The 21,037-nt window shown below is 45.6% G+C and overlaps 1 protein-coding gene across 3 annotated transcripts in view; it reads right to left on the reverse strand.

Annotated features, from left to right (window-relative positions):
* LOC126529762 (G-protein coupled receptor-associated protein LMBRD2B) overlaps positions 1-21,037 on the reverse strand; it is a 342,033-nt gene that overhangs the window by 164,779 nt on the left and 156,217 nt on the right. For all 3 annotated transcript variants that reach the window (XM_050177266.2, XM_072284303.1, XM_050177265.3), the window contains exon 7: positions 842-913. In XM_050177266.2, the coding sequence (XP_050033223.1) occupies positions 842-913 (72 nt within the window). The remainder of the gene's footprint in view (positions 1-841; positions 914-21,037) is intronic.

Consider the following 21,037-nt stretch of genomic DNA (forward strand, 5'->3'; position numbering starts at 1 on the left):
CGACAACCAGGACGACCTGCGCTTCATAAACAGGTCCAAAAAGAAAACGAAAAAAATTCATACGATGGTTCCTCCAGTTGCCTGTGTGCCATTGCATGATTTCAGGCCTTCTGTTCCAGCTTGGTGGGTCACCAGCACCAGCAGGCTGTTGTTGACCCAGAATGTGATGACTCGAAGGCTATGATTCGCGCTGATTCAATCACCACCAGCCAGAGAAATTTATACACAAGAAGGGGTTAAGCAAGTTTGTTCAGGATGATGAGACTCGCAGAAGTTTAGAAAATGACTAGACGCTGCTGTCTTCATTGACCATCTTGCTTGCGGGTGGCAGTGTGTCGTGAACAGAAGGAGAAATGTGCGATAACCACGTGCACAGGCCAGGGAAAACTGAGTATCAAATTAAAGGAGTCGCACTGAGCAACTGTAACTGATAGAAGCACACTGGCTACCATGCAGGAACCTCAGCTTGACCGTGCAAGGACTTTGTTATCACGATGAACACATTGTTTCTCACAAATTTTTCCACGGATGTCATCATGACACTGTCACATAATCACGACTGAGGAAGAATAAATTGTTGGGGTTCTTGGTCTTGCATTGCTGGTAATTAGTGCAGCAAAAAGGCAATGCACATAGGAAGAGAGTGCTTGCCTTTGTCTTCTCTTCCTGTGTTCCTTGTCTTTTTGTTGAGCTGATCATCAGAACAACTGAGGACTTCGAAATTTAGCGCAAATTGGATAAATCGGATTCTTCAATTTCTTTTCATATTTATTGGATTAATCTGTACATGCCACTTACCACACCATACTGTGGTGTGCCACCATATGCACAATAATCCTACCTTAGCCAGGATGACATCCATGTGGCGCTGTAGATGGCCCGAGCTGAGGCTGCTTGACACTTGCTGGATTTCCTGCATTGTTACAAGCCTCATTGTTACACAAGGATGGCCACTGTGGCCACCGCAATGCAATGCAATATTAACAACAAGGTATTGCTGTCAAGGTATGAAAGGGCACCTTCTTCTCGGACATGCTTTCATTCCCAATAGGTTCATATGAAGGTTCAGCCTAGAATCCAAAATCCCTGCTACCTTCTTGCATTTGGCCCTGGAGATGATCTAGATGCCAAGGAACACATGAGGTGTATGAATGAAACATGGCACTATGCAACACACCTCTGAAACACTCAGTCTTCAACATGGCATGGTCCAGAGACATTGCTGCATAAACAATGCTTTCCTGCCCATGTAAGGAAACGAAACCATTATTTTGAAACACAATGTGTTCAACCATGTTTACTACAACTTTTCACATATCCTTTCGTCAGTGGGAGACTCACCTCTCTCTTTTGTCCTTCACTCGATCAAAGCAAACTCACAAGCACTCGTGCCAACACAATTCCCTCCAACTTAGTCATCATCGAGGGGTATTACAAAGAACACACACAGGCTGTTCATTCCTGCTTGGAACCATGCTGAATGCAATGAAAAAAAAACAAATCAGTATGAAAAGCCACAATATGCACACTGAAGTAATAAAGTCCACTTTCATCAATTCAACCCTAACAGAATTGACAAAACTGATTGAATTAAACAAGGGGCAGAAAAATACAAATGCTCAAATGCACCACTGCTTCATTTAGCAGTACAGTTAACCTCAATATAAAAAAAAAGAAATTTGAACTTTATTTCATTATGTTCAAATTGCAAATGCAATGCAAAGTACAGTCGGCAGCCGTTTCTCTTTTAAACAGAAGTAGCTGTAAAGATGTCCAAATAATCAGGCAATCTAAGAAAACAAATTTCAACACCAAAAAAGAAAGTTAATATTGCTGAACTTGAGAGTCAGCAAGTACTTTAATGATTTATTTCACAATTCAGGAGTGTCCCAAACCAAAACAGTGGAGTTGTTAGACCCCACATTTTGGAACCCACTTGGCTGGTTCCTTAAGGTTCAATGACGAATGGTCGCAGGGTGCAGCTTTTAAATGTCCTTTCCTCAAGTCACTCAAGCTGTACAGACAAGGCGAAAGCCCAAGAAAAGGCTATTACAGAGGAACCCCAATTATAGGAAATTCTTGGGGCCACACGAAAATGTAGTATAATCCGACCAGCAAAAAAACTGCGTCATAATATGCAGTTTCATGCAACTGAGTTGCGAAGAGCTTCAATTTATATTATGGGCTAATACTTTACAGGACTCAAAAATCAAATTTGCCAGGAAATTAAATGTGAATATAATACTGCAGTTGAATTAGGAAGGAACAGCGCCAACTAAGATGATCATGAGAGCGAGAACGGCACAGGACAAGGCGCTTGTCCTGTGTCATTCTCTCTCTCGTGATCGTCTTAGTTGCACTGTTCCTTCCTAATTCAAGTCCGCACCATCTAGCCCAAATGAATGTTGTCCTAATACTGCAGTGCAGCTGCCAATCACACTTTATTGGATGAATTTAGCGATCAGTTCCCGTCAGCATGCTAAAACATTCTTTTCTTACCTGGACACTTTAAACAAAAGATCGCTGCTTTCTTATAAACTTTTTTTTTAGCCACACAGCAAGAGCTATATTTTGAACATAGCAATGTCCGCAAGGAGGATTACCTGCTGCCTCTGAATGACGTTGATGCTATGCTACAGGCACGGCAGCATCTGTAGCCTCATCTGAGGTGTGAGCCCGAGGCAATGCCTCCTCACAAATCCTATCTCATAGAACAACCCACACGAAATCAGAAACCCAATAATGGACACATCTTGGGTGCTCGTGTGTAGATACAAAGCTCTGAATTGCATGCACGAACAATAAGCGTATCCAATATGATCTGTGTGGCTTCCGGTGCCTAGTCAGTGGTTCGATGTGTGCTTTCCACAAGCGCTGGATCCTTGACTTTAGTTTTACTGTCGCAAGACTCATCTTGTTGGAGCACACGGCCAACAGCACTGTTGGCACTTGGCAAACATAGTGACTTTAGGTTTTTAGCGCACAAAAAAGGACAAGAGACAGAGGTACGATGCGGACACAGCACTAACTTACAACAATTGTTTTATTCTACGAAGCAGTACACATATATATAGGTCTAACAGACAACAGCGTACACATGTGCATATGTACTAGTTTTTAATCAAATGAGACAGCAATGAGACATGTGTAATGAAAAGTTAAGATGATACTGAAGATGAAAAAGCGACCATGCATAGGCAAAAAATTGTTTTTGTAAGGTCTCCTTAAGACCGCAAAACGCGGGCGACAGGATGAGCAGTTCACTTCACCGGAAATTGCGCGAGTGAAGCAGAAACGCGCAATAATACCGTACATCTATGATATCTCGCACAGACTGAAGAGGGTTGGCAATAATGCAAATGTAAGTGTCATCTTTTCAGCGCCAATCAAGCTGTCCAACTTGTGCAAGGCCAGCTACTGTGGTTCTGAGAAGCCCAGTTGCCGGACAAATCACAAGGAAGGCTATGTTCTTTGCGAGAACAATATCGTGTATGAACTACCCCTGTTGTGCAGCAAAAAATACATCGGACAAACGGGAAGGTGCGTAAATGATAGGTTGTGTGAACACGCAAATAATGTGCGAACTGGAGGAGTGGGGCCTCTGGCTTTTCACTCCACCATGCCCAAACCTATGCTCTTTCAAACATAGTGAGCCTAGCACAGTGCCAAAGATGCTACCTTGGAATAAAAACATGAACAAGTTTTGGCACCTAATTGAAATGATAATAAATATGCCGATTAATGAAGAAAGTTATGTACAGATGGCAGTGCATGGCACTACATTTAACTCCGATAGTTCGTTCATGAATGCGGTACATGCCAAGTTCCTCTGTGCCATGTACTGCAAGTGCTTGTATTTATGTTAGCCTCGACAAGTACTCAAGAAAAATTAGTGCTGCTTTTTCTTTCTGTTTAAAGACATTTCAGTAAAATTGTATTCTAGAATGATTTTATCGGCATTATATCTAATTCATTATATTAATATATCCCCCTTTGCATAGCTCCCAAGGCTTTCTTTACGGAAGTAAAGAAAGCCTTGGGAGCTATGCAAAGGGGGAAGGCAGCTGGGGAGGATCAGGTAACAGCAGATTTGTTGAAGGATGGTGGGCATATTCTTCTAGAAAAACTGGCCACCCTATATACGCAATGCCTCATGACCTTGAGCGTGCCGGAATCTTGGAAGAATGCTAGCATAATCCTAATCCATAAGAAAGGGGACGCCAACGACTTGAAAAATTATAGACCGATCAGCTTACTTCCGTTGACTACAAAGTATTTACTAAGGTAATCGCAAATAGAATCAGTAACACCTTAGACCTCTGTCAACCAAAGGACCAGGCAGGATTTCGTAAAGGATACTCAACAATAGACCATATTCAGACTATCAATCAGGTGAGAGAGAAATGTGCGGAATATAACCAACCCTTATACATAGCTTTCATTGATTACGAGAAAGCATTTTATTCAGCTGAAGCCTCAGAAGTCATGGAGGCATTATGGAATTAGGGTGTAGACGAGCCGTATGTAAAAATACTGAAAGATATCTATAGCAGCTCCACAGCCACCGTAGACCTCCATAAAGAAAGCAACAAAATCCCAATAAAGAAAGGCATCAGGCAGGGAGATACGATCTCCCCAATGCTATTCACAGCATGTTTACAAGAGGTATTCAGAGACCTGGATTTGGAAGAATTGGGGATAAAAGTTGTGGGGTTCTCACACCCATGCTCTTGGGACAAAGGAACGACAACACAGTAGAGCAAACAATCACAAAGGCATTTATTGCACCTTTCATAGATCAATGCCTGCTAGCCAAGTTGCTACCCACAAAACATCCCGATGGGCACGCGACAAATCTAGAAGTCCGACTCACCGCAACCGGATAACGAGCGAATATGTTCGCCCTATGCTGGATCCCAATGCCTGGTCATTTGCGCGTACGGTCACGCGAACAGTGGCGCGCTCGAAGGCAGCCACGCAAGACGGTCTCACAGAAGCATGGATCGGCGCACGCGCGGCACGGCACGTCCGCACTGCTTGCTGTCCCGAACCAAGAGGAAGCGCCTTGTCTTTCGGTGCCCGAGTATCCCCGCCTATAGGCGGCGTTAGCAGCGCAACACTCGCGGCATCTCTCGTACTGCGCCTCAACCACGCTGACCGCCGCGGGTGCCAGGCCACGCGAGCCGTGCGGGAAAACAACATATCAGGGGACGCGTGAGAGTCGCGCATCCCCACAAAGTTAATGGAGAATACCTTCGTAACTTGCAATTCGCTGATGATATTGCCTTGCTTAGTAACTCAGGGGACCAACTGCAATGCATGCTCACTGACCTGGAGAGGCAAAGCCGAAGGGTGGGTCTAAAAATTAATCTGCAGAAAACTAAAGTAATGTTTAACAGTCTCGGAAGAGAACAACAGATTACGATAGGTAGCGAGGCACTGGAAGTGGTAAGGGAATACATCTACTTAGGGCAGGTAGTGACTGCGGATCCGGATCATGAGACTGAAATAATCAGAAGAATAAGAATGGGCTGGGGTGCGTTTGGCAGGCATTTTCAGATCTTCAACAGCAGGTTGCCATTATCCCTCAAGAGAAAAGTTTATAACAGCTGTGTCTTACCAGTACTCACATACGGGGCAGAAACCTGGAGGCTTACGAAAAGGGTTCTACTTAAATTGAGGACGACGCAACGAGCTATGGAAAGAAGAATGATTGGTATAACGTTAAGGGACAAGAAAAGAGCAGATTGGGTGAGGGAACAAACGCGAGTTAATGATATCTTAGTTGAAATCAAGAAAAAGAAATGGCCATGGGCAGGACACGTAATGAGGAGGGAAGATAACCGAATGTCATTAACAGTTATGGAATGGATTCCAAGGGAAGGAAAGCGTAGCAGAGGGCGGCAGAAAGTTAGGTGGGCAGATTAGATTAAGAAGTTTGCAGGGACAACATGGCCACAATTAGTACGTGGCTGGGGTAGTTGGAGAAGTATGGGAGAGGCCTTTGCCCTGCAATGGGCGTAACCAGGCTGCTGCTGCTGCTGCTGATGATCTAATTGACAAAAAGGAGGATTAGAATGCGCGTCAAATGAAGAGTTTGAACTGGCACGGACGGCCTTCTTTTGAAATAAAAATATAATGTTGATGTTATATCTGGTCATGTTGCCCCATACAAGATGACAAAAGTTAACATGAAATAAAAAAAGACAATCACAAAGTAGGAGCTTCACTTTTAATGGTAAAAGGAAGCGCAACCTTATTGGTATTCCAACAATTCATGCAAGTTTGTTAGCAATAATGTCCACATGGTCATTCTACAACATATTCCCTTGGAAAATTACAGCTAAAATTTTAAGTGATGACACGATGTCTACCAAAGTACCCATTTTAATATGTCCATTGACGTTCTGCTCTTTGGTCGTTGACTGAAAAACCACGCCTTTTGTTTTGGTAATAGTAATGCCTCTAAATGAGTTTAATCAGCTCCACTCGTATATTTGTGCTAGTATATCATAAGCAATATTTAGCAAGTCTTTCAGGCTTTTATAAGTTATAAATAAACCACTGTCGCAGGCATGGATAAAAAATTGTGCCATGGTATTGATATACAGGTTAAACAATAGTGGACTTGGTATGCTTCTTTGAAGAACTCCAGCGAATACAGCAGAACCTCACTGATACATTCTCGCTACGTACGCTTTCCCGGCGCCGACGTTCGCAATCGAGCACACAAGAAATTACCCTGTTTAGTTAAGCTTATTTTTGACTGTATAACAGCTGTGTCTTACCAGTACTCACGTACGGGTCAGAAACCTGGAGGCTTACGAAAGTTCTACTTAAATTGAGGACGACGCAACGAGCTATGGAAAGAAGATTGATAGGTGTAACGTTAAGGGATAAGAAAAGAGCAGACTGGGTGAGGGAAAAAGCGTGAGTTAATGACATGTTAGTTGAAATCAAGAAAAAGAAGTGAGCATGGGCAGGGCATGTAATGAGGAGGGAAGATAAGCGATGGTCATTAGGGGTTACAGACTGGATTCCTAGGGAAGGGAAGCGTAGCAGGGGGCGGCAGAGAGTTAGGTGGGTGGATGAGATAAAGAAGTTTGCAGGGACAACATGGCCACAATTAGTACGTGGCCAGGGTAGTTGGAGAAGTATGGGAGAGGCCTTTGCCCTGCAGTGAGCGTAACCAGGCTGATGATGATCATGAAGATTTTTGACTGGTTCATACGTTTCCGTGAAACACAATTTTTCGGCACCAACATTCAGTACGTTGCCAAACTGCGATCATATGATATGTTTTCTGGCTGCTAGATTTCATGTAAACAAGAAAATGCACAAGGCGCGCGCGATCGAGAACAGTATACAGCTGCCTGCCACGGCAGCTTCACTGCAATAGTTGTCCATCCATCTCAAGTGAAGACGCCGGCGCACACTCAGTTTCGCACTTCGATACCAGCAAATCTTCTCTGGGATCGTCGCACGCGGCATTCACAGCTATCACTGCCAATCCTATTGCGATAAGCATATTCGCCTACCACAGCGCATGGTGCCGTCAAAAGCATAGCGCACGCTTTTACCAGGCGAAAACAAAAACGCGCCGCCTTTCCCTGCTACAGAGGGTGATTATATACATTTTCGGCCGCTAGATCCCAAGTGAACAAGAAAAGGTGGAGGCGCATGCGATCGAGAACAGTGTATAGACTGTTTTTTCATGGGCACCACCATATTGTCACGGGTAAAAAACTATTTACATGATGTATTTACAAGGCACATATAAAGAGCAGCCAAAAATCCCGAGAGGCTGTTGCCACTTCGTTGTCTTCACTGTCAACGACCTTGCCCTCTTTTTACACCACAATACGACCCCCGGCAGAAAAAGCGCCGTACCGGTGCTTCAGATGGGGCCGTCGGTAAGGGCATAGTAAGGCTTAAGTCGAAAGACGTGTACGACGTCAGGCGATGTGGAATCCCGGGTGGCATGACGGAGTTCATGGGGACTATCACGTAAGTGACATTGGTCACTTGACGTAGAGCACAGTAAGGGTTTTCGCAGCACGGAAGGAGTTTCTAGGAGAGCCCCACTCGGCGGCAAAGGGACCAAAGTAGCCTGAGAGAGCCTGGTGAAAAATATGTGTCATGGTGGCGGCGATTGTAAGCATACCGTTGAGATTCCTGCAATGCAGACAGATGAGTACGGGCAAGTTGGCGCACATGGTCAACATGGGCGATGGCCTTGGACTCGGTCCTTGAATCCTGTATCAAAGGGAGTGAAGTGTACAATGGTAGGACAGGGTCACGACCGAAGAGCAAGTAAAAGGGGGAATACCCAGCAGTATCATGACATGATGAATTATAGGCGAACATGACATAAGGGAGAGCCACATCCCAGTCCTTGTGGTCGGGTGAAAAGTATTTCGATAGCATGTCAGTAATGGTCCGATTAAGTCACTCAGTAAGGTCGTTGGTCTGGGGATGATGAGAGGTAGCCATTTTGTGCTTCGTAGAATATGAGCGTAGGATATCAGCGATGACTTGGGAGGGAGAGGAAAGCGTAGCCTCGGTCAGCGAGAAGCTGTACTAAAGTAAGGCGCCCTGTAGTAAAATGATATCCCGGAGTAAAAAATCTGCAACGTCGGTTGCGCAGCTCATGGGGAGTGGAGTGATGGCATAGCGCGTTGTGTAATCAGTAGCGACAGCGATCCACCTGTTGCCAGAGCTGGACTCGGGGAAAGGGCCAATGAGATCCAAATCCATGTGAAAGAATGGCTCAGGCGGAATCTCGATCGGCTGCAAGTACCCAGCAGGAAGCGTTGCTGGCTTTTTGCAATGTTGACAGGGCTTGCAAGCAGCTACATAGCACCATATGGAGAATGCGAGGCCGGGCCAGTAGAAGCGGTGGCGCACGCGGACGTAAGTGTGAGCAAACCCAAGGTGTCCGGCAGTTGGGGCGTCATAAAGCTCCTGAAGCACGGTAGAGCGGAGGTGTTGAGGAACGACAAGGAGAAGGGGAGGACCGTCAGGACGAAAACTGCATCGGTACAATATCCCATCGTTGAGGACAAACCACCTTAACGATGGATCAGTAGGAGCAGATTCCATTTGGTCAATGAGGGTCCTCAAAGTAGCGTCATGGCATTGCTCGTTGGCCAAGTCCAAAAGCTGGGAAACGGAAAGAACATTTGCAAAAGCATCCATGCCGGCGTTGGCATGTGTGTGTATAGGGTAACGGGACAAGTAGTCGGCGTCCTTGTGTAGGCAACCAGACCTATACACCACCGAATAGGAATACTCTTGTAGCTGCAAAGCCCATCATCCAAGCCTCCCTGTGGGATCTTTTAAGGACGAAAGCCAATAGAGGGCGTTGTGGTTTATTACAATAGAAAAGGGCCTGCCGTATAAATAGGGGTGGAATTTCGCCACTGCCCACTAAACAGCCAAACATTTGCGCTCATTAACAGAGTAGTTAAATACTTAAAAGGATGAGGTCTGGACACCGACCAAAAATGGTTTAAAATAGTTATTTGCGTTTCGGCTCCCCCACGGGAGCCTTGTTCACAATGAAAGAAGCGGCAGAGCTGGCGCCCCTTTTTATGTGTGTCTCAAAACATGATTAAGGCATGGCATATATGGGCGGCAGATTGCCTTCGTTGCGATTAAGAGTGTGCGCCGTGGTTTGGATGATTAGGGACTCAAGATAAAGACGCGAAGAATGATTTCGTTCCTTGGCAATCACGCGAGATTTCTCCCAGTTAATCTTACGTGATGTGGCTGCGCAGTGTTCGGCCAAGGCATTCGATGCAACGTGTCGTTTCTGGACGTCATTCATGGGTATCCGCAAGCAATGGCTTGCGGATACCCTGAGTACGTAATTGACTCAGTAGGGCGCCAGCTTGCTCGCACTGTACCCACCCAGCCTGGACCCCCCAAAAGACGGGCTTCGATTCCGTACGTCCCCGGCATAAGCGAGACTCTTGCACACGTCCTGCGGTCATATGACGTGCAGGCTGCGCACGTTCCCTCCTGGAAACTTAGACACGAGCTCGTGCATGTGAAAGACCCTTTGGAAAAGGACAAGTTCCCAGGCGTGGTGTATGTCATTCCGTGTGCGGACTGTCGGTATGTCTACGTCGGTGAGACCGGCAACTTCAAAACAAGACTTAAGCAACACATGAATGACGTTCAGAAACGACACGTTGCATCGAATGCCTTGGCCGAACACTGCGCAGCCGCATCACATAAGATTAACTGGGAGAAATCTCAAGTGATTGCCAAGGAACGAAATCATTCTTCGTGTCTTTATCTTGAGTCCCTAATCATCCAAACCACGGCGCACACTCTTATTCACAACGAAGGCAATCTGCCGCCCATGTATGCCAGGTGCCTTAATCATGTTTTGAGACGCACATAAAACGGGGCGCCAGCTCTGCCGCTTCTTTCATTGTAAACAAGGCTCCCGTGGGGGAGCCGAAACGTAAATAACTATTTTAAACCATTTTTGGTCGGTGTCCAGACCTCATCCTTTTAAGTATGCATCATCTCGACCAAACGGGCTTCCGTCATACTCTCAACTTTAACAGAGTAGTTCTGCTCTGCAGGTGACAAAAGACGGCTAGCGTACGCAATGACCCGTTCATGGACGTGTTCCACTTGTGCCAAGATGGCACCGATTCCGTGGCCACTGGCATCGGTGTTCATCTCTGTAGGGGCTGATATAGCGAAGTGTTCCAGAATCAGAATGCATTGGATTGAAAAACAAAAAAAAAAAATGCATCAGCCATCCTTCTGTTTCATTGTTAGATAAAGAAAATTCACTTCTATCATCACATCTTTAATGCATATTATTGTAAGTGGTTGTTTTATGCACCTTGTTGTTTTTAGTATGACCGGGTGGCTTTTGTCCACGTCTTTTTATCACAAGTGTTATATGCAATATTGACGTTGCTCGTTTGACTTGATCGCGCAGATCTGCGGGCATTATGGGTGCGATGTTGTACGCGTTCCAAAATAGAACGGAGGCCGTTCGTTCCACCGAGCCGAATACGATTCGTCAATTTGAGCCGTGCCGAACGCCATGACGTCAATTGTGACGTGATATCTGCTATCGGACGAAAGGAACGGAACATACCGCCTATTTCGTGACGTAAAGAACGAACCGCCTCCGTTCTATTTTGGGACGCGTACAAGATAGCACCCTATATGCGCTATAGGCGTGCTCTGTTCACTAGATCGCGCAGATCTGTGGGTATTTAAGCACGTAGTTCTTCAAAAATAAAATCAGTTGTTAGAAAGCGCTCGTCCGTGTGTTGCCCCTATTCTTTGTCCCTGTTTATTTGCGCACAAAAAGTTTTAAGATGAATTTGTGTGTCCCATTCTCTATGATGCACTCACACGTATTACAGAAATTTTTTCCTCACAAATAGCCGTCGCATTCTTGTTATGCAATCTCTCTTGGATATTAGGGCTTTACAGGGCAAAAAAAGGCAATGCCGAAGCCCATAGCTTATATACGTATTATGCAGGTTCACCAACCGCAGCGATCGATGCACTGAGCAGTGCTATTGGGCTCATACAGGAGGCTAGCATGGACATATCATAGTGATTTCAGGTCTATTAGACTTGAAATGTGTGTGAATAATGCCGGTGTATCACAAATATTTGATAGTGCCTGGCGCTTAGATGTTTTGGGGTTGCCTTTGGTTAGTCGTACATAAGTATGCGCTCTTATGTTTTAGTTCCTGCGCCAAGCGATCACATTGTGAGCAGATTTTCCATTTCCTGGCAATACACAGATGCCGGTTCTCTTCGTTGAATCAAAACAGATACACTCAAAATAGTCCACAACATGTACACACACCACGGCTGTGTCATACATAAGAGGCATGCAGCGCAGAAAGGAAGAAGAGGACGATGTGCATGTATCGGTCTGAACGGCATACGCCCTCGAGGCGCGTGACCCGAGCTGTGATCAAGGGAGAAGTGGCACCGAGCTGGGATTATCGACGTGGCTCTGGCCCAAGAAGGTTGTAGCATCAGCATCACACTGCTGACGGGAGCCATGGACATCTGGTCAAGTCCACGATGCTGGCGGTTCAGGGTGTGGCTGTCGACCTCGGTGACATTCGAGTGAGGCTCCTTGGACCTGCTACAGCCTCTCACGGTAGTGCTGGGCACTCCAGGAAGGATCCTCCTTCAGAGGCAGACCAGCGCGCATGATTGTCCTTGGGGCATCTCGTTGGCACTCGAAGAAGTAGCGGTGAAACCCTGAGTTAGGCCTAACCGGTGAGGCAGGGGTGCCATGTCACCTACTGAGTTCGGGATGCCGGCACCAGAGACGGACGAGTTGACTGGCCAACACCAAGGCAGCAACGTTTACAGAGTCGGCGAGAACACCGACTATCATGAAGATCCGATACGCTACGGACTCGGAAGATGCGTGTGACAACAAAATAAAATTTAAGTCAGTAAGAACGGTCCTTTCTAGTAGTGTCGCAGCGATAGGCTAGGGTGGCCTGACTTTCACGTAGCAAATGCCAAGGACTAATGTAGCCGGCAGTAAGGACATGTTTAGTGATTAGGTTGCATAATAGGTTGCATAAGTGTTTGTATTTCTTCATTGTGTTTTAGTCTGAGTGAGTTTTATTTTGAATTTAGGGTAGAGTGTATTTAAAATGTGTTTGCGGTGCTGCTCTGCGTCTTCCAACCCCATCTCTCGTAACACCTGCACGCCCCCGAGATCATGACACACGACAGGCTGATGGTGTGCATCACATGTTTGCACCCACAAGAGATATTTCTACATATTGTAGTTAGTGATGCATCGAAAGGTTCCCCGACGACCTTGTAGAACGGACATTGCGTAAATTTCATGAAGTACATACCAAAACATCTCCAAATCGTTCCGCAGCACGCAACAGCAATACTTTCATGCAGTGCTGTGCCGGATCGTACAAGCCAGAGAGGAGGAAAGGCTCGGCACACGCCCTTTCCTCCTCACCCGATGAAAAGGTCTCTAGCCACCCGTCTCACGCAAAAACGACGACAGGCAGTTTTTTATTCTGGTACCAGCAAATAACCGCTCTGGTCGTCGCACGTCGCACTCACAGCTATCGCCAACAAACCTACTGCGATAAGCATCTTCACCTGTCTGTTTTACAGCGTGTGGCACGTAGTGCCATTGGTAGCGTACTACACGCTCTTAGTAGGCGACAATCCAAATCCGCCACTATTCCCTGCTGCAGGTGGTGCGAAGTGGGCATTATGTTTTGCTTTGGCAGCATCCGACATGGCCCACTAGCTCGATTTCTTTTTAGTTTCCCGTCGCCTCCTTAAAACACCACGCAATAGGACAACGACAAAACACATCTCGGGCCGCCTGAGCACCACCAGCTTGACGCACACGGCGTCTCGTGCTGCAGCAACCCGCACGACACTTCGCATTACGTAGATTTCAATAATAGTTGAGTCTGTCAAATTGTTTAGTTACTTAAGATGGTACATTTTGCTGATAAGTACATTTTTTCTCGCAGTTTATTCCAAAACGTATGAATGATGTTTACTGTAAAGGCAAGCACAGTGGTTACCTACGACGACGGTCTGATAGCTATACTGCAAATAACTTCGAATTAAGTTCACGAATGTTCCACTAAAGCCATAAATGTAAAGTTTTCTTTGTAGGATATTGTGATTAATAGTATCAAAAGCCGTAAAAATATAAGTAAAGACGCCGAGAGTAAATAAATTGTCTTCAAAGCCTCGCAGAATTATTTCTTTTTGCATCCGTAAAACTACTTCTGTTGAACGACTTTTTCTAAACCCTAATTCATCATCAGACTGTTTTATGTCCACTGCAGGACGAAGGCCTCTCCCTGCGATCTCCAATTACCCCTGTCCTGCGCCAACCGATTCCAACTAGCGCCCGCGAATTTCCTAATTTCATCACTCCACCTAGTCTTTTGTTGTCTTCAATTGTGTTTTCCTTCTCTTGGTACCCATTGTGTAACCCGAATGGTCTAACGGTTATTTAATCGGCGCATTACATGACTTGCCCAGCTCCATTTTTTCCCTCTTGATGTCAATTAGAATTTCGTGAATACCGTTTGCTCTCTGATCCAAACCCTAACTGGTAATGTGTAATTACATTGTGCATTTTACAAAAACAGGTTATTTATGTACTAATCAGCTTCTCAAGACATTTAGAAACAATGGACAGGATAAATATTGGGCTGCAATTTGAGAGCTTGTTTCTGTTGCCAGACTTGAAAAGTGCTGTTACTATCGCTATTTGCAAGCGCTGAGGAAATATACCATTTGTCAAAGAAAGATTGCACACGAGCTCCAAGACAGGACAGATTAAGTCTAGCACATGCTTTGCTGGGCAAATTTGCAACTCATCAAAATCGCAACTTTCACTATTTCGAAGGCTAAAAACGTGTTGCGGATTTCATGAGGGTTAGTGCTTAGGAATGTCCATTCGACGATGTTTCGATTTATGTATTCTGTGCAACGTGGACTGTAGGAACTATTCACAAGGGGTGTGACTGAAGATAATTGTTCGAAATACATGTTCAGTTTGCATTCAGTTTCGTGTCATGCGATTGGCCTGGACCGCACTGACGGGTGCGGCTGATGACATCGGCACCACCTCAGCCAATCATGTGAGATGAAACTGAACGCAAACTGAATGTGCATTTTAAACAACGATCTTCGATTGCGCCCCAGTGACATAAAATAACTGTCAAAAGTGTCAGCCAATGCCATGCCTGATCTCGGCTCATTATTTATGTCTAATTGTTCTATATTTTCTGGCTGATTGTTTAGACGAATTAAACTGTTTTGATTTTTTCCAGGTGATACCAGTTCGCATTATCGTTTCGACATTAAATGCTTTCTCAAAATATTGCACTTTCACTACCCTTAGAATACCTCTAACTTTATTCCAGAATTTTTTAAACTCTGCTAAATATGTTGCATCTCTTGTGACTAGGAATTGTTTGAAAAGAGCATCTTCTCGTTTTATCAGTTTTGACGTACTGTCAGTAATTAAGGCTTGCATACTTTATGGCTTTTTTGTTTTGTGTTTAAATGACTGTGTAAGCGCTCTTAAAAATGAAGAAAAAAACAACTCATACGCTTTGTCACAGTCTTTTTCGTTATACACGAGATGCCAGTTTATGTGCAATATGTCGTGAAATTTTTTCAGCGTGAATGGGTAATTATCTCAAAATGTGAATTGTTGATCTTTAGAAAGACGTGAGTGAAACACAGATGATTTAGCAAGTAGCAAAATGGGTAAGTGGTTGCTGATGTGAGCAGTGATGACGCCTGATTAAATGTTTCATGCGTCAAAATTCGTAATGAAAACATACAGTAAACTTTCGCAGTTACCTCGAATACGAGTAGGAACAGTAATTGTATTAATGCAAGCATTTGATTCAAACACTGGGAATGCACTGGAGAGGCATTCTCGTGTAAGGGGGCTGCAGCCCAAGGCCTTACCTCGGACAGTAGAAGGGGGCCCATTTATTCTAACCTGCTTAGTACATGGAACGATAGGCAACGGAACTTCGAGCGACATGTATGAAGCGAGAGAACCAGAATGAGCAGACGGGGCCCCCCGCCTAATGTAACAGCATGCGTTTAGCCTGATCATTTGGGGAGAGCATGTTGAGCTGCAAAAACAGCAATCCCCCGCCACCTTGGTGGGGCCCTCTTTCTTGCGAAGCGAGGTGCATTTGCTTGGAAGAGTTTTCGTGGTTTCCTGTCAGTCCGTCTGTCCAGTGCTGTCTGGAGAGGAGGGGCAAGGGGGAAACACCAAAAACATGTAATGTGGGATGAGGACCTAAATCTCCCTTGCCCCTCGTCACCACCACGCCACCCTCCACCTCTCAAATAGTTCCGCCGCTGTCCTTCTCATAAAAAGGATGTGCTGCAGGATGTGCACAGTACCCAACAGTATGTGCACAGTACGCAACAGTGCCTCCCAGTCGACTTTTCTTTACCGTAATGGTAATTTGGGTGGGGGAGGATGAGTCCGATAGCAGATGATGATGAGTCTGATGGCAGAGTCTAGGCAGGAAAGGAAAGAAGACGTCACACGTGGTTTTGTCCACGTGCCGTGGGGCATGGAATGTTCACTGTTCGGGCTGGGTTGTGGAAGAGTGGAGGGGAAAGTTGGAGAACTGGACACAAAGGCCTGCCTCCAGGGCCCATTCCTGTCTAGTGGCTGCGCACCCTCACGCATGCTTGACGGAAAAAGTAGGCCAGACTGACCACCGAACTTTCCAGAAAGAAGTAGAAAAAGATGGCTCAAAGGCGACGAAGGGCACGCAACTTCACCCGCGCTAGGAGTCGCCCTCTCCCCTTCGTTCTTGTGCTCGGCGTTGACGGGGCGAAAGAAAAATCGAGAACCTCTCAGAACAGAAAATTGCTCCTAGCCAATAGGAAGACGAGACCGGAACAGGAGGAGTGAGTTTCTACGGAGAAGGAAGGAATTTGTACAAGAAACTCTATGCATATGTGAACGCTTGCTTTGGTGCTAGTAACAGACAGACGCGGCACGCATCCATAAAGGGAAGTTGATCGCGGGCTGCGATTGAGCCCCGAGCCGCCAGTTAAGCTTGCATAAGCCCGCCTGCTGAGAAACTACCGGGGGACGCACCACTCTCGGCCAGCCACGGACCATCCAGGCAGTGTGCGCCAGTCATCGGGACGGCCACCGTTGGACACCTGCGGTCGCGTCTGACTGACGAAGTGCCCGATGAACAATTAAAATCCATTCATGTGAAAATTCTCGGTCGGAAGCATCAAAGCGGTGCGTCTAAATGAAAGGCGAAGTTAGAAAGAGAAGAGCGTGAAAAGAAGCTACCGAAGATGACAAAGTACCTACTGAATGCAGCTTCCGCGGAGCAGTATGATCGCTCTACCCAGAGTCCGTATCAAACTCCCAATAGTACCGACTGTGCTTCTGTGGAGGACTTGCCAACTCCATCACCACAGTTTCCTGGCAAGAAGCAAGGTTTGACTCATCTTGGTTGTCTGGATCCTGTGAAAACGGTGCCAACCTCGGTCGTCCATATTTCTGAACAACCGATGCTAACTGAGCCCTGTCCTGTTCCTGAGTCAGCAACGTCTGTGCTACTCGGCCGGGCCCCTGCAACAGAGCTACAGGTCTCCGGTCCGCCTCGCCCGATTTTTACCACTGCTGATAAACAGGTGCCAAAACTCCCCGATGAGCCTCCTTCTACTGACGAGCACCAGGAAACAACATTCCAAGAACCGACTCACTTGTTTCCTGTTAGTTTGGCTTCAAATAATCATGTTCCCACCCACAAAGTGTGCCTCGAGAGGACAAATGAGACGGCTTCTCGTTGCGGCAACAGAGAAGTACAGACACCCCCGCAGCTAGAGGTACACTGCGAGATGCTCTGAAGTGACCTTGCTAAGTGGCCGGACGTTATTACTGACAGCTTTCGGAGTGTATGCCTTGAGAAAGGGCCATTGTGTTTTCAAAATCAGGGAGAAAATTTTCCGTATTCCGAAAGGCAATACAAAACTCAGAAACGCTATATTTCACCTCATCTTTTCGTGCAAAAGGCTGTAAATGGGGAGGCGTACGAGCAACACTGGTTAATGTACTCGGAGTCCAAAGGTTCTGTTTACTGTTTCACGTGCAAACTATTTTCGATTTCAAGCAACCCAGTGCTTTCACCACGCATGGCTTTTCTGATTGGAAAAGAGCAGAAGAAAAAGGTCTGTGCACATGAAAACAGTGTCAAGCACCGGAACTATGTGGCAGCATGGCTCGCCCGCTCTAACTCAAGCAGCACAGTTGACAAGGAGCTGGCTAAGCATCTTGTCACTGAGACCGCTTACTGGACAGAGGTGTTGAAGCGCGTAGTCGTTGTAGTTAAGCTTCTAGCTGAGCGCAACCTAGCGTTTAGGGGCAGTGAGGAGATTTTTGGTTCACCGAGAAATGGCAATTATACGGGAGTGCTTGAGGCCATTGCCAAGTTTGATCCCTTTCTAGAGGAGCACATCAAACGCTACGGGAACAAAGGAAAAGGTCACCCATCGTATCTGTCAAAAACAATTTGTGATGAATTTATCGAGAATATGGCAAAGGCTGTCAAGGAACGTCTCGTTGATGAAGTGAAATGTGCAAAATACTTCTCTTTAATTATTGATTCGACTCCAGACCTTACTCACGTTGATCAGCTGTCAGTTGTTTTACGATACTATTTAAATGGAACGTGTGGACGAACGCTTTCTTGGATTTGTTCCAATTGAATCGCATACCGGCTTGTATCTTTTCGATACCATGATGTCCCTCTTGACGACCAATGGCATCTCAATTGATGATTGTAGGGGCCAAGCTTATGATAATGTGAGTAATATGTCAGGAAAATACAAAGGAATGCAAGCTCAAATCAAACACCTGAACGAATTGGTAGTCTACGTCCCGTGTGCTGGTCATTCACTGAACTTAGTTGGCACGTGTAGCGTTGACAGTTGCCTTGAGGCAGTCAAATTTTTCACTGTAATTCAGAGACTGTGTGTGTTCTTTGCTGCCTCACCTAAGCGATGAAGGTATCTTTTGGACAGCATGGGCAGAACTCGCTGGCAGCTTGTTTTGAAAAGTCTCTCTGAGACCAGGTAGTCAAGACACGCTGAATCATGTAAGCCCATTCTAAAAAATTTCAATGCAGTCTTGTGTTGCCTTGAAGCTATATCAAAGAATGAGGAACAAAACGGTGACACTAGGAATGAAGCGCACTCTCTCTTCAAGAAAATGACAAAACTAGAGACTGCATTCATGGCGATTTTCTGGAGTGATATCTTGGAGTGCTTTGACAAAAGGAGCGTAGCACTTCAGAAACCAGGCCTAGACATTTCAACTGCTGTAGACCTGAAGTGCTCTCTAGAAGGGTTTGTTAATTCTTTGCGACCTCTCTTTGATACCTTCGAAGAGAGAGCACGCACGCTAAGTACCAATCAATGTTATCAGGATGAGGGCAAACGCATCGTTTTGAGTAAGCACCCGGACGGAAAACGCGATAGTGCGCTACAAGGTAGAAAATGTTTACCGTAGAGACTTACAATGTTGCACTTGACAGTCTAGGCTCCGCTTTGCGAGTGCGAAAGGCTGCCTACACTGAACTCTGCGAAAGGTTCGGATTCTTAAAATTGCTGACAGAAGTTGGGAGCGAGGCCTCTCTGGCACAGGAGGGTGAGAAGTTGGTTAGAACCTACAAAAATGTTCGTTTGAGCCACCTTGACGACAAGGTGAACTCACTTGCTATCATGTCCATTGAAAGTGACCTTCTCCGCGATCTATCCTTCGAACAGACTATATCTGATTTCGCCAAAGCGAAGGCGCGAAGATGCCATTATAGAAGAGGACTGTTTGCGCTATACATGAATAGTTCCAATAAGTTCGTTGTGTTGCCTCCCAGCCTCCACGTTGCCAATGAAACGCTGAGCAGTGTAATTCAAGATATGCAAACTTCGTTGTTCATCTCTTGTTTGTTCTTCTTGTGATATTAAGCATGCTTATAACGAACTGTATTTTTGTTGTTTTTGATAGTGCCACGTTTATTTGGTGTCCTCCTTGCTTGTCTTACCTTTAACGAAAGTATTTTCAAATAATGTTTTGTAATTACAGTTGGTAATTTTCATCTGTATTCTAGTGCATTTTTATGGTGTTTGTATTGCCTTAAGTATTGTATACATCTATTACATATTTATAGAGTAACATGTATAACGATTACTGCAGTCTGATACTTGCATTTTAATAAAGAGTGTTTTGGATAGAACCATGCGTCTCCTCACGAGATTAAACTTAGTGATGCAAACAAAGCCTAGCTTCAGAAGGATCGACATCTGAGCTGTGTTGTCTTTTCTACGTTCTTGTTCATCTTGAGTGCACTAAACTTTTCCTTAAAGCCTAGCTTTTGCTGAAAACAGAATGCAGATTAATCACAAAGTGAACACATGTGTTGGTGTTTACAACAGCACGCGTTTCAGACAAGTTTGGTTGTTTCCCTATAATAATAACAATAATAATAACCCGGTTGATCGCACTTTGTTCTTTTTAATTTGGTGGAATTAAAATGAAACATGGCATATTTCCAGTAGCGTAGACGGCGACAAGGGGGGGGGGGGGGGGGGGGTGAGTATAGGGAAAGGGGGCCTGCATGCACATTAGCCCAGGGCCCCCATTTTTCTTAATTCGGCCCTGGTACATTGAGCAAATAGGAACAGAAAAAACACACAGGAACAGCAAAAAAAAAGAAAAAAAAAACATGCAAATTGCATTCATTACAGAAGGATGAGAAGGATGTGTGGGAGGCGGCACAAAGAGGTAGCCAGCATGGCCACTGTTTCTTTAGGCCGGCCAGCCATGCTGCCGTGGCCGCTCAGATCGAGCGTGCTAACGTGTTCTATTCCTGCGCTACATGCACGTAAGCTGTCTTGTTCTTCATCGTCTCTGGAGGCAATACTCACGCCACTACAGGGCCCGCCTCCTAGTGCAAAGCGCACCTGCCTGTCCCGCACTGGCCAGAGTGGGCATCACTGTGTTCACGCTGAGTGATGTAGGATGATGGATTCCTCTATGGAATTCCTTTGGGACAGTGTTCGTCCGACTTAGCTTCCCAAAAAGAAGCATTTCACCCAGAACGACGTGTTGGTCGTTGGTGACCACATTCTACCCAACAGTAGTGGGCCCTTTGAGCTCTGGTGGACTATTTTGTTCAAAACAATTTGGACTCTTACAGTCTGACAAGGAAAGTTTCTTTGTCCTGTCTGATGCGCAGCTTGCTGAAAAAGCTGCGAGTGCTGTTAAAAAAATTTCAACCCAGTTTCAACCAATCCTGCTGGAGTTAAAAAACAGGCTTTAACTCTATTACTAGAGGTTGGCTTTGAGCTTCTCGCCTCATCCGTCAAAAAGGCAAAAGAGGACATATTCAATTTCTTCTTTGCTGAAAAAACAAACTGAACATCCCTTTTCGCTGAATTGTCGCTGAATGCCATACCC

Source organism: Dermacentor andersoni, chromosome 9 (assembly GCF_023375885.2).
Source record: "Dermacentor andersoni chromosome 9, qqDerAnde1_hic_scaffold, whole genome shotgun sequence".
NCBI lineage: Eukaryota > Metazoa > Arthropoda > Arachnida > Ixodida > Ixodidae > Dermacentor > Dermacentor andersoni.